At 51.6% G+C, this 14,617-nt stretch overlaps 1 protein-coding gene across 1 annotated transcript in view; it reads right to left on the bottom strand.

The window, feature by feature from the left end:
• PDZRN3 (PDZ domain containing ring finger 3) overlaps positions 1–14,185 on the bottom strand; it is a 227,451-nt gene extending 213,266 nt beyond the window's left edge. Inside the window, exons 1-2 of the mRNA XM_040995071.1 lie at positions 13,381–14,185; positions 1,560–1,646 (exon numbers count right to left, since the gene is read on the bottom strand). Coding sequence (XP_040851005.1) covers positions 1,560–1,646; positions 13,381–14,103 — 810 coding nt within the window. The 5' untranslated portion in view covers positions 14,104–14,185. The remainder of the gene's footprint in view (positions 1–1,559; positions 1,647–13,380) is intronic.
• Between the last annotated feature and the right edge of the window lie 432 nt (positions 14,186–14,617).

Here is a 14,617-nt window from a genome sequence, read left to right on the forward strand (position 1 = left end):
TCTGGCCACTTTGGAACTCTGTCCACATGCTACTCCCCCTAGTGCTCCCAACTCCTAACTCCAACTGTGGCAGTGCCCCGGTCCACCCTGGGCACACATCCACTATCTTTAGCTCACTTGTCTTCAAAAAAGGATACATGTGAATCAATACTTTGGAATACTGAAAGAGCACAACAGATCGATAGTCCTATTTTAACTTCTAATATTTTACGCATTGTACAAAGCACTCCCTTATGCAAGTAACTTTCATAGAGCATATGATGTTCATTTGCTCTAGATTCGGATCATCTAAGCTTACCAAACATGTTCCTGTTTTAAAATGATAAATATGTAGACACGTCTTTTCAAAAAGTTCATGGAAAATGGAGTTAAAAGTATATCCTCTTGTAACACGCAAGTTAAAATGCATGGTTTCGTCATAACGCACATTTTCCATGAACTTCCTGAAGCCCCTCATGTGTGTTTGCACGGTCCTCTAATCCAGCAAACGGTTATGCATCCACCAGAACTCACCTCAGAGGTGGCTCTGCCTGAGATGCCTCCTCTCCAGGACCTGGCAGACAGCACGCCCTCTGGGGACGGGGGACTGGGGACAGGGCTGTTCTTCCTGGATCTGGAGGAGGGACAATCACCACCCACCTCTGGCCAGTCAGCACCTCCTCACCCTTAGGAGTCAACTGAGCAGATCCTCTCTGCCCCCGCTCCCCCGTCCCCTTAGCCATTGGGACTCTCCACATTCACTCTTCACCCCCCCCCCCACCCCACCACCGTATGCCACTCTTTCTCTTACACATTGACTACTTCCTTGTCTGCTGTGCCCTCCCCTCAAGGACATGGCCTCCTGGGCCACAGGGATTTCCCCCGCTAGCCTCCATTGGATTTCCCAGCTCCTAGCAAACATTTTCATTTGCTGAGCCAACAAAATTGATCTTCTTTTCCTCTTGACCTGTGCTTCCCTTTCAAACAAACGACGACAGGGTTAACACAAGGGAAAAGCCAGGGATGACACACATGACACAATCCCCTTGGACGGCAGCGCCGTCCTTTCTACACTGTCCTTGCGGCTCAGCTGACAGATTTCAATGTGATCTCATCAATGTGACTGAGGCAGAGCAGGGTGGCCAAACTGCTACACGACCTTCCAAGGAGGCCTTTACCCCGTCCCCCGCCCAACAGATGATGGGGGACAGGCAGTGGAACCTCTAGACTTGACTTCCGGTCAGACCACTTCCACTCCATCCCTGCTCAAGGGTGACTGGGAACTTTGTTCCAACTGCCCAGACAGTGCACACCTTCACTCCGTCCGTTTGCTCCACAGCCAGAAATGCAGTCCCAAAGCTCAACACCAGGAATTAGCTACGGCACAGCTAGAACATAATGCTGTTTCAGGAGGTCAAAACTAAAAAACCTAAGAGCAAACATGGCCGATAAACAACAGACTCTCTAATTACATACAGCAGAATGACGTCAGCCAGGGATCCTGACGCACCCCCAAAACCTCAGCCTCACTTACAGCTACACCAATGAAAGGAAAAAATACACATTAGCAATGAACATACCATACACGGCCGGCCACCGACGATATTGAATCCCAGGGAGCCGGAGTCCCGATGCAGGACAAGTGTCAGGCTTTTGGTTTCTTCACCCTGTCAGGGAAGAAATGAGCTCAGATGTTCACTTGCAAAGAGGAAATCAATGGGAGGAATTTTCTAAGTGCACTCAGGGACTATGGCATTCACCATATGCTCCAGTTCTTGCTAAATTTAAGCCAAGGAAATAGTGAAGACCTGGTCTGAAATTCAAGGTTATAGACATCTCTAAACACCATCCAGCCTTGGACGGGCCACGTAGGAAAGTCTGGAGATGGCCACACACACAATGGACAGTTTCTATCAGTGACTCCATGGACTGCCAAGGGGTCTTTCTGCCAATTGGCCCTGCGTGCCACAGCTGCCTGTAGGGTCATCGTCTGCCTGGCTGGGCCATTCTCAGCCGCAGCATTCATGTCATGTCACGGAAGGCTTTGGAGCGCATGCAAGGCCCATCAATGGTCATCTCTGTTTGGGAGGGCTTCGAGGGGGAAAATCGTGCATGAGAAGTGAGATGCAGACACGGAGGGAAAACAGCAAGTCCCAAGTCGTACTGAAAAGGGGGAGGGGAGGGGACGTTTTCACAAAGTCATTACTGTGCAATCCATCTGAAGCACAGAGCTGTTTGACACAAAACACTCTGTTTAAGGCTGGTCAGTGTGAAACCCTTTAAATCAAACAAGTAGAAGTCACCCAGGCGGTCTCACAGGCGTAACATTCAACCATCTGAAGGGGTGCAGGCGCCAGGGCACCTCAAGAAAGACAGGAATAAAAATAGATTTGACCCTGCTGGGAAAAACGTCACTTAACATTCCCTGCTATAAACATTGAGCTCACTGATACACCTTCAAAATATTTCCAGTTACAAAATGACACACAAAACTGCACATGCACTGTGCATTTACTTCTCTGATTTGTTCAACTTAAACACGGTACGGAATTAAAATATACACATATTTATTTATTTATTTGGAAGGCTTAGTGAGTGAAAGGAGCAAGAGACATTGAGGAGAAGAGATCTACTGTCCACTTGTTCATTCCACAGATGCTTACAATAGTCAGGGACGAGCCAGGCCAAAGCCGGGAGGCAGGAATGCCACCTGTGTCTACCAAGCTGGGTGGCAGGGGCCAAGTACCTGCGCCATCTTTGGCTGCTTCCCAGGTGCCCTAGCGAGGAAGCTGGACTGGAAGCGAGGATACAGCAAACCAGCGCTCAGACGTGAGATGTGGGTGTGATAGGAGATGCAGCTTAAACTATCTGCCACAGGGCAGGCCCCTCTTCTTTGGTTCTTCTTTTAAAAATGTTTTTCGTCAAGTGGCACGATCATCCCTAGCATCCAGCAGTGCTATCAACTTTATAATTCATTAGGACTTTCTATAAAAGGCAATCACTTTCATTGCTGCCACCAAACGAAACTTTCAGAACTAAGCTAAGTAATTATTTTACAATGACGCATCCAAATGAAAGTTTATATCTTTCTGCTTTGGAGCCTGAAGATCTTAGTAAAGTCCATTTCTTGTCTTGCTCTGAGAGGGGTGAAGGACATACATGGGAATTTGAGCGAGTTATCTTACATAGCATACAATTACCACCCATCAAACTTCAGTTACACAGTACCCCAAGGCAGACGGCCTCAGTTTAATCATCTCGAATGATGTAGAAACAAAAGCACACAGCCAGATGAACACAAAGTTTAAAATCTGCCATGATACCTTCTTGTTAAAAAAAAAATAAAAAGCAAAATGTTCCTTTTTTTAAATATTTATTTACTTTTGCCAAAAAGGCAGATATATACAGAGAAAAGAAGAGACAGAGAGAAAGATCTTCCATCCTCTGGTTCACTCCCCAAGTGGCCATGATGGCTGGAACTAAGCTGATCTGAAGCCAGGGACCAGGAGCTTCTTCCGGGTCTCCCACACGGGTACAGGGTCCCAAGGCTCTGGACTGTCCTTGACTGCTGTCCCAGGACACAGGCAGGGAGCTGGAAGGGAAAGCAGGGCAGCTGGGAATACAAACGGGTGCCCATTTGGATCCTGGTACGTTCACAGTTAGGATTTAGCCACTGAGCCATTGCGCTAGGCCCAGAAAAATGTTCTTAATGACTCCTCATTAACAATAATAACAACTAACTTCTACTGGTTGCTCGCTCTGTTCTGGAAACTACATCGAGTATTTAAATGTGTTGGTTCATCTGATCCATCTTACAATTGGGCACTATATTGTATTATACAAATACATCACTATATATTGGGACGCAGGTGTGAACTCTGAGGGAGTGTAAATTAAGGAAACTATTCCACACCAAAGAGCAGTAAATCAAGCTGGGATGCAAACTCACACCTTCGATTCTAGCTCTTAATTTCTCCATTACACTCTTCCCTTTAGCATATAGGAAGCACGTACATAGATGCTGGTAGCATCTTAGCTCCTACCAAGGTGATCCAGTTGCCCAATTTCCAAGAAAGAACACAGTAAAGTATGGCTTACTCGGGACACCAGTGTCTGAACCAAAACCCAAAGACTCAGTCTCATGAGGACACTGAAGTCCAGTCTGGGTGTCAACAAACTCTACCTAGGGACAAATGAGGCCATCCCTGAAACAGCAGTCCTCAGCCAATGGCAACTTGCAAAGAATGTTCTAGAACACTCCAGTAAACGTATGTGCCCTTTCCAGATGCAACTGCTGGGAGAAGAAAAAAATGGGCTGGTGGTTAGGCAATAGGTTTCCTAGTCTGCTGCCAGGAGGGTTAGCCATTGTCTCTGGGCTGCAGGGCCTGTTTCAGAGCTGACTTACGCTAGTAACACAATGTGCAGAAAATCATAGCACTGAAGGCCAGAAGGGTCAATGAAGAGAACAGTTCAGAATAGGCTCGACTCTTTGCACTTTTCCAACTCATTATCAAAGGTCTTAATCTGCTTATAACATCCCAAGTTTCATGGTGCCTTTACCTTCCCACTTTTTCCCAATTATAACTGCTTTCGCTTAATTTTTAATAATTTTTCAGAAGGAAAGAGTTGTAAAAACACTTTCCATTTGCTAATATTAATTTCTGTTTAGCCACTTGGCTTGTTCCCAGACTCAAAATTCTCCATGACCAAGGGCATTCAAGTGATTACTTAATTATATGCCACCAACGAAGCAATGAATAAATGGAAAAATGGAAAAATGACCAAGGCTTGCATCAATGCTGCTCTTCCAACTGTTCACATTGTTTTAACAGAGACTTCTCGCATTGGAAGGAACTATTAACCAATATCGATTCTCTGGGGTAGTTTGTCATAATCCATGCTTCATGCTTTTCTCCACATAAATTTCCAATTAACCGGCTGCCCAACTGGTCTAGGACAGCGTGGTTAGAGTTTTTAAAATTTAAACATCCCATAGGCAAGCTTTGGAACCGAGCTAAGCCACTGCTTCGGATACCTACATCCCATTTCCGAATGTCTGGGTTCAAGTTCCAGCTTCCTGCTAACACACACCCTGGAACATGGCAGGTGATGGCTTACACATGCGGGACTTCATCAGCCATGTGGGACATCAAGATTGAGATCTGGGTTCAGCTTGGCCCAGCTCTGCACGTTGTGGACATTTGAACTTTCTCTGTCTCTCTGTCTCTCTCTCTCTCAGATACAATGAAAGCAAAATAATAAACAAAGACATTTAAACGACCAACCATCCAAACTGAAGTAAACCAGAAATGAAGTTGAAAAGACTACACACCTATGCAGCCACAAGTTCCTACCCTAGAGTACCACCTTAAATTTCGGATGTTCCTTCCCTAAGTTATTTAAAAACGCCACTTCATCGATATCCAGTAAACGCTGGGTAAATCTATACTCTCATTTCATCCCAATGACTCCCCTACCTGCTGGTGGAGCATCCTTTCATTTCAAAGATGCAGTAACTGAGGATTAGAGAATGAAGATCCTACCAAACTCCCATAACAGAAGTCAGCATTGCGATACAGCGCATTACGCTCCTTCTGTGATGCTGGGGTCCACGTGAGCGCGGGTAAGGGTCCAGGCCCCTGGCCTCGGCTCAGCCCAGGCCTGGCCACAAGCTCATTTGGAAGTGAACCAGTGGATTGAAGATATTACTCTGTCTGTAAATCTACCTTTCAAATAAGCAAGCAGATAAATAAGTAAATCAATACAAATACATCTTTTTAACAACTCCCTCCACAACAGGACACTAAGCCAATATTGTGAATTCCAGAGCCTGGATATTAACCACATTCATCACACTGTTCAGGAGCCTGGAGCCTGCCGAGTGACTCTCTTCCTGCAGCCAACCCTAATCCATGCCTAATCATATCACCCGCCCCTCTTTTTCTCTCCCTCTTTTTTTAAGATGTATTTTATTTTTATTGGAAAGTCAGATATGCAGAGAGGACAGACAGAGAAGATTTTCCATCTGATGATTCACTCCCCAAGCGGCAACAATGTCCAGAGTTGAGCCAATCTGAAGCCAGGAGCCTCTTCCGGCTCTCCCATGCGGGTACAGGGTCCCAAGGCTTTGGGCCGTCCTCGACTGCTTTCCCAGGCCACAAGCAGGGAGCTGGATGGGAAGCGGGGCAGCTGGGATTAGAACCAGCTGCCCATATGGGATCCTGGTACATACGAGGTGAGGACTCTAGCCGCTAGGCTACTGTGCTGGGCCCATTTAATCCACAGAGACACAAGCACCTGGAAGCAGGAGAGAGTAAAGCCCTAGGGGAAAGCTCTGTGCCCAGGATTCAACTCGGCACACACCACCCTCCCTAGCGGTAAGGCTGCTGGAGGGCCCAGTCTCACACACAGACTGCATGATGTCTGGCCCGCTCAGGTCCCTGTAATTATGCACAAGCAAGGGGTGAGAAGGACGGCCACACAGGTCCATCTGGTAGCTATTTTCTTTATAAGAGTAATCATTATGTTACGCCACTTCCCCCTTCGTATTGGAACCGCTTTATCAAGACACCATTAGTCTAGGGGAGAAGGGGAGACGGCGGCTAACCCGTGGCTGCAAAGCTTGGATGAGCAAAGAACAGAAAGATGGTGCTGTGCTTTCAAAGGCAGAGCGGGTGTCTGAGGCCAGGGGTCTCAGCTGTTCAGCTTCACACTTGCATCCAATGGTGCCTTAGCACAGTGCCTGGCCCGTGGGAGGGGTGACTGCGAGGAACTCAGCTGCCACCATGCACTGGGACCATCTCCCTCAGCGCCTCCTACCAACTTCTCTTCCAACTGCTAAGATAAAAGTTAAAGGCGGGAGGAGCTGGTCCATCTGAGAGATGCCATGTCTTTTTTATTCGTTTTTATTTATTTTATCTGCATCTCCTTTGAGGCTAGGATCTGCTTGATGCACTATAGAGTAGACCCTTAAAGGGGGCGTCTTAAAGACACAGGGTGAACATCCTTCATTACCGTGAACCCGCAGTCAACAGACAAGTTCAAAACAGAGCCCGAAGAGGAGGCTGGGTGAATTGTTTGACCCTTGGAGCTTCCGGCTTTTGTATCTGAGGCACAGAGGGTGGCAAGCGATGGGCAGGAGTGCCCACCTATCTGAGGATGAAATAAACACACCTGCAATGTGGAACGGAGGCTCTGTGAATGCTGGCATGAGACTTCAGAAGGGTCACTTGCCCAAGAAACAGCACTTGCCTCGTGTTGATAGCAGGCGTGTGTGCTTGAAGCCGGGGTTCACGGCCCAGCTCCACACTTGGAATCCAGCGTCCGTGCTTCATTTAACAGTTTTATGATGTTTTCATTAAATTATTTACTTATCTCCGAGGTGCAGAGACAGAGGGAGTGAGCGCCCATCTACTGATTCACTGCCTACCTGCCCACAACCACGGGTGCTGGGCTGAGGCCCAAGCTGGGAGCTGGCAGCTTGACGCAGGCCTCCAATGTGGGTGGCAGGGACCCGACTGCTCGACATAACACTCCTCCCTGCCAGGCGTGTGCCCTCCTAGCAACCTCAAGTCAGGATCCGGAAGGGAGATTTTAACTAAGCACTCTTATGTGGGATGCAAGTATTTGTTTTTGCCAAAAGCTTTCTTTTATGTGTTTGAAAAACAGAGAGGGCCTGGCGTGGTAGCCTAGTGGCTAAAGTACTTGCCTTGTATGTGCTGTGATTCCAAATGGGCACCAGTTCTCTTCCTATCCAGCTCCCTTCTTGTGGCCTGGGAAAGTAGTCAAGGACGACCCAAACCTTTAGGACCCTGCACCCATGTGGGAGACCCGAAAGAGGCTTCTGGCTCCTGGCTTCAGATCAACACAGCTCCGGACATTGTGGCTACTTAGGGAGTGAGTCAGCAGATGGAAGATCTTCTTCTCTGTCTCTCCTCCTCTCTGTATATCTGACTTTCCAAAAAAAATAAATAAGTCTCAATAAAAGGGGGGGAACAGAAAGATAAAAGTAAGGACACAGAGGAAGAATCACAGACACAGACACAGGTGGGGGTTGGTGAAGAGGGAGAAATGGGGAGAGAGAGAGAGATCAGCCATCCAACGCTTTAATCTCTACATGGTTGCAATGGCTGGGGCTGCGGAGATTCAAAGCAAGGAGCCAGGAATCCCCTCTGGTCTCCGCTGCGGGTGGCAGGGACCGAAGCCTGCCACTCCAGTTGCCGTCCGACTCCCCACTGCATCCGCAGGGAGCTGGATCTGAAGCAGACCAACCAGCACTCAAACCAGTGCTCTGCTATAGGGAACATGAGCGCCTGGCCATGTTAACCTGGGCTCTTAAAACCCCTAGATGAAACGTCTACCCCTGTAACGCCTTTTTTGTCCCTCGCAGTAACAAAGAGTTCTACTTAACAGAGAAGGCGGACAAACAGTGTTTAAACATGAAGCGCCCTCATAGGTGCGACACCTAGCAGGTCTCAACAAATATTTTCTTTCCTGGTAAGCTCTTTGGATTCTTGCTTAGCCAATATTCTTTAAGCGAGCCAGGCAGTCGCTTCTGAACAGAGAAGGAACCACATAAAGATAAATCTGAACAGAATTCCCAGTCCAAATCACCAAGTTATGCGCATTTAATCCACTGTAGCTGGGATCGTATTTGTAAACCAAATTCCAATATTCTTCATAAGTCTCTAAAGTCAAAAAAGGAATGACAGCCAACACTTCTAATAACCAGATGAGGCTGTTCGCTGAAGTTTCTCAGAAGCCAAACATCCTTGAGGATGCACACTCCGTAGAGCCACTGCACGCTGGTCAGGGCCGGGGACATCTAGGAAGCCTTGGGATACGACTGTCTGTTAGAACTGGCTATCTCCAACGCTAAAGTAGGCAAATGTGTGTCTGGGATTTGGGACTTGATGTTAACTTGATTTGGGTGGATCTAGGGAGAAGAAAAAAAATAAAATTTGCTTCCCCAAAACCTGGAAACAATTTTGTTAAGACAGGCAGCAGGGGTGGGAGGATGTCACAGAAAAAAAACAAACAAAAAAAAACACAATTCTTGCTTCTTTAGCACAGGCCTTCTCTGGTTGAGCAACACGAGAAGCTCTGATGGCTGACAAGACAGCCCTTTCGATCTAAAATTCGTCCACTGAGCAAACACAGCATCAAGAGCTTACAGCGCATGTGGCAATGGATCCGTGTGCCTGGGACACGGCACTGAATAAAAACACCTCCTCTAATGAATTAGTGACAGCCATGAGAAATGCTTTGCAGCAGGGGCTGGGCACCAAAAAGAGGGAATCAGAGAAGCAGGCGTTCAAAAAGGCAGATGCTTGATTTCCTAGACGTGGCGAGGCTTGGGATGCGACGGCATGGAGAAAAAGAATTATCCGGTGAAGACAAAAAAACCACACACATGGACAGAGAGACTGGGGCACGTGGGAGGGGTGCACACCTGGTGGGCCAGTGAAGAGCACTGGTAAACTGGCGACAGAGCCAGTGCAGGGGTGCAGACGCACAGAGGGAGTTTGGGGGAGGTGGTCATCCAGCCAGCCTGCACAGGCCGGTGAACCCAATGGGGACAATTAAAGGGGCGAAGAGACAGGCCGGGAGGGACCAGAACACCCTAAAGAAACAGGAAGGTGCAAGGCTTTAGGACAAAGAAAGTGTTGTCTCTTTGCCGTGCTGAGATTGCTTTTGCTGTTAGGTAAAGAACGAATTGAGCAAGCGGATGTGCAGATGGAACAGGTGTGGTGAGGGCGAAGGATGGCGGTGCTTGGGATCAATGTTCCAGAGGACATCTGGCACTGAGTGGAGGTATTTTTGATGATCGCAACTTAGGAAGAACTATTTGCTTCTAGAAGGTAGAGGCTGCAGATGGTGCGGAACATCCTACAACGCAAAGAACAGCCACACCCTCCATCCTAAAAAACAACCACGTGTGACCAAGACTCACCCACTTTAAAATGTTCAGAGTCTGAAGTTAGGAAACCCTAGTATAGACCAAAGCAACCCTTGGAATGAGTCAGGGAGCTGAGAACAGATCAAGGACGTAATGCCCCCGCAAGGTGATGACAGATTGGCTATGGAGGGAGGCGGTGCAAAGATCAGGGGGTATAACAGTGGAGTCTTAAGGTTCTCACCAACCCCAAGAAAAGTAACATCTGGAATTTTTTTCTTTCCCCAGAAAACGAAACTAGCATTTACTCGGGAAGGTTTTTTCCTCTTACGAGTCAGGTGGCTAAGTCAGGGTGGGAAGCTGAGGCTGGACGCCAAACTCCTTAACTTACTCCATGTAACACGACCAAATCTATGGCCTCAGAATGCCTTTGTGGGCCCCGGTCACCTGTCACTGTCAGGCAGTCTGAGTTATCAACCAGTATCCTGGTCTTACAGGCTTCAGAAGGGTTGCTTGGACAATGACCAGGGAAATCACAGCTGTTTGGAGAAGTCCAGTACACATGTGGTCCACACCCCCACATAAACCTCCGCCTAATGACACAAAGGACGGGGTCTCCCGACATCTCACTGTAAATGCAGAACCTAGGGCCCCAGACCCAGTGGGTCAGTACTCCCAGGGGTGAGACTGAGTGAGATCTGTGTGTTGATAACCCCAACAGTGCCTCCCATCACACCAGGGCTGCAGCTCCCACTGGGAAGAAAAGGAGCTACATCTACGCAAGAACCCTAAGCACGCCATCCTGCAGGTGTCCAAGAATGGAAACCCAAGCTAATTCCGAAAACGTCATCTGCAAAACAGGCTCTAGGCACAGAGCTGGTGCCCGACACCTCCAAAATGTTTCCGAACTGTTTCAGCTGGTAACCCTGACGCAAACGTCAGGTTTCCAGCCCATATAAAACCGTCTCCCTTTTAGGAGAGAACAAGCAGTGCCCAGCAGGGGCAGTGAGTGAACCCAATGAAATAAACAAGCTCTTAAACAACTTCCAGTGGCGGTTTTTATGGCTGACGCAGGAGAAGCAAAAGCTCTCAACAAGGGCCACCGAGGGTTAACTTCAGGGCAGGAGCGGCCCAGGTCAAAGAGGCCACCTAGGGCAGCGCTCTAGACAACCAGCCCAGGGCATCCTCAAGACTGGAATCCGGGTTTGTGGACATGTCAAGCAAGGCCCCCAACTCCAGAACCACACTTTCTCTGTAGGCTCAAAGTCAGCATCTTGTTCGCTGCTGAATCTCCCCCACGTTCCCACCCACTCAACATGCCCAGGCTTCAAAAACGTCCACAGTTTTGACTCAAGTATCCTATTTTTTGATTTGGAGAGAGCGTTTACCCAAACACTCCAGAAAGAAAACAGAAAGGCAAGAAGGAATAATAAACCAACTCCACAATGAAGGCTGTATAAACTCTAAGGCAGTGAATGGCTTATTTATAAATAAGCATCACTTTAAGGGACACAGGAAGTCTAGATGACAGTCTCAACGGGAGACTGGGACACGGCTCGGCCCCACCCCAGCGCCTAATGGAAGACCACGTTTAGCTCTCTGCTTTGGTGACTCTCGGCTCACACCGGGCTTTTGTACGCCTGTGCGGTCCTCCCGGGTGAGCCGTGGAGCTGTAAATATTTGCCCTTCCTCTAGAACCGGCCAGCTGCTGAGGCTGAAACTGACAGGCCAGGGGCCGAGAAAGGGGGAGTCAGGAAACTCCCAGGCCTGATGTGCACATATGGAAAAAGGGGCCTGAGAGAGGCCAGGGGGAGGCAGAGCAGCCACAGGCCCCTGGAGACCCTCTCTGCCACGCCACCCGGAGCTGGACGACCAGCATGGCCCGTGTCCTTCCCTAGCAAGAAAGCAGAAGCACCCAGCTGCTGAAAATCAAGCTTTGCCGTCCAGGACACCGGAGGTTCTCAGCAGAAGAGACTGTGTTTCCTAGCAAACACTTGACAACAGCTGGAGACATTTTCGACGGCCACCATTTGCTTTGGGAAGGTTCTACCAGCATCGAGCGGGGTGGAGGCCAGAGATGCTGCACAGTATCCCGGATGCACAGAACAGCACCGCCTCCACAACCAAGAAGAGTTCTCTGCCCAAAATGTCAGCACGCCCTCAGCAAACAGAACTCAGAGGCACCATCTGAATGCAACCCTACACCGTGCGTCACTGCTGGACTTCAGACAGCTTATATAACCTGCCTGTTCCTACACCCCAACAGAGCATGGGAAGGGCCCCCATAGTTCCAGGCACGTTCAAAAACACTAACCGGGACTGGTGGTCACCCGGGCAAGGCCACACGGTGATGGCTAAGAGAGTTGGCTGCAGCGAGGATAACACATGGGATCAAACCCAGCTCTGGGACGTCACACATGCCCCTAAGCGCGCCTCCTTCTACCTTAATGGATGGAGTACGAAGGGCAGCTGGGGTGGTGGGGTGGGTGGTGGCCCAACTTAGCTCAGGGTCCAAGGCTGGGTACTTTCTTAGGGCTGGCTGTTCTACCAACTACCAGATGTTTACACGCCTTCCACATGGCATTGTTGAGCATTTGCTCCCTGTCAGGCCCCATGCCAGGAGCCTTTGCATTCAGGCACCTGGAGGTGGGGACAGGAGGTCACCCAGCAGGTGAGCGAAAAGCCCAGACTGGAACGCGGCTCAAACTCTCGGAAGGGACTCACAAAATGACTTTATACTTCTTGGGGGAAGGAGGGAGGGGTGGCGTGGGGGAGGGGGGAGAGGGAAAGGGCTCCCTTTGGTTCCTTCTGAATCCCCCAGATGGCTACCTCCCAGGGTGGCTGGCTGGCTGGCTGGCTGTGCCTCACTCTGTGTGTGTGTGTGTGTGTGTGTGTGTGTGTGTGTGTGTGTGTGTGTGTGTGTCCAGGGCCTGCCTTTCCCAACTGCAGAGGGGTTAGGCGGCGCGCTGAAGGTCAGCCAGCTGGCTGGCTGGCAGCAGAGCCCACGTCTGGCTCCAGCTTTCACGCTGGAGACCTCGCTCTGGCGCTGGCATCTTTTTTAGTTTAGGACTCTCCTGGCTGTGGAATCCCAGCGCTGACGTGGTTCCGGTTCGCCCTGTCTGTCACTATTTTCTCCTCGCTGTCACAGGCGCCGCGGTTTCCCTCCTTTCTGAGAGGGTGGGCGGTTTCCCTCCCTGAACTCTGGGGAACAAGCATCACCTCCGTACACAGCGCTCACTCCCCCTTCCCCCCTGGGTTGCCTCTTTCCTTGCTCCCGCTGCACTTGGCTGTAGGCACCTTAGGCTTTCTGGACCCTCTGGAACTGTTGCGGCTCTGCCTCAGCGCGGGGGCGTCTGGCCAGTGGGGACCCTCCCCCGCTCTTTCCCGCACACCGTGCACGTGGCGACACGGCTGGCCAGCCTTGGGCCAGACAGGAGCAGCCTAGGATGCTCCAGGGCAGCTCGTGGCACTCCCGGGACCCAAAGGCAGGGAGGTGGGGCGCTTACCTTGCCAGCGGGCGGCGCGGCCACGCAGCGGCTGAGGGAGTCGAGACGCGCGCTGTACTCGGTGAACTTCTTCTGGTAGCGCAGCGCGGTCATCTGCAGCTCCAGCTGCGCGGCGGCCAGCTGTGCCACCAGCGACTTCTCGCGCTTGCCCGCGCGCAGCGCCTCCTTCTTGAGCGCCTTGTGCAGCGCGCCCAGGCGGGCCTGCAGCGCCCCGTTGTGCGCCCTCAGGGCCCGCGCGCAGCAGTGGCCGCCCGCGCGCTGCTCCCCGCGGGTCAGGGGCAGCCCGCAGCCCTCCTGGCAGCGACCCACGGGCCGCGCGTCGCACGCGTCGCGCATGTGCGCCTCCACGTCGCGCCGCAGCAGCACCTGGCCGCAGCCGGCGTGGCGGCAGCGCGCGGGCGCGAAGTCGCAGTGCTGGAGGTGCTCGGGCAGCCGCTGCAGCTGCACCACCCGGCCGCAGCCGCGCGCCGCGTGCGCGCACTTGATGTCCAGCTTGAGGATGAGGCGCTTGAGGGGCAGGACGTGGTTGAGCTCCTTGGCCGACAGGCGGCCGCGGCAGCGCGCGGGGCAGCTGCCCTCCTGCACCACCCAGGGTAGCACGCAGCCGGCGCAGAAGACGTGGCCGCACGGCGTGGTCAGAGGGTCCTCCAGGACCTTGTGACACAGAGCGCACTTCAGGTCCGGGTCCACGTCGCCGTCGAAGCGGTCCAGCTCGAAGCCCATGGTGGCGGCCGGCCCGGGGGTCGCCGCCGGGCGGGCGGCTGCCCCCTCCCTCCGTCCCTCCCTGCGAGGCGGCCCAGACACGCCGGCTGCGCCGTCCGCCCGCCCGCTCGCTCGCTCTCCCCGGACTGAGCCTAATTGCTCCAGACTTCCTCGGAAAATGCCCGAGGAACAGGACTCCTCCGACCGTATTTGCGCGAGCGCACGCGCATCCCTGGTCGGCGGCCTCCCGCCCGCCCGCCCCCTTTCCAGGGAGAGGATCGGGGGTGGGAGTGGACCCCGAGGCTAGCTGAGGCGGGGTTGACTCGGCCGGGTCGCCGGTCTGAACCCTCCCGGGCTTCGTGTCCCACTCCCGGGCACTTTTCACTACGGGAGCCTCTTGAGCCAGCAGGGAAGGCCTCCCAGAGTTTAGAGCAGGAGCCGCCTCCAGGCGCCCGCCAGAGCTCTGGCTGGACCGACCCCTTCCGGAGCGCAGCAAAGCCTCGCAGGCTCCCCTCCTCCTCTTCCCCTTTCGCCT

This window comes from Ochotona curzoniae, unplaced genomic scaffold, assembly GCF_017591425.1.
Source record: "Ochotona curzoniae isolate NIBS_2020 unplaced genomic scaffold, NIBS_Ocur_1.0 contig_908, whole genome shotgun sequence".
In the NCBI taxonomy this organism is placed as follows: Eukaryota; Metazoa; Chordata; class Mammalia; order Lagomorpha; family Ochotonidae; genus Ochotona; species Ochotona curzoniae.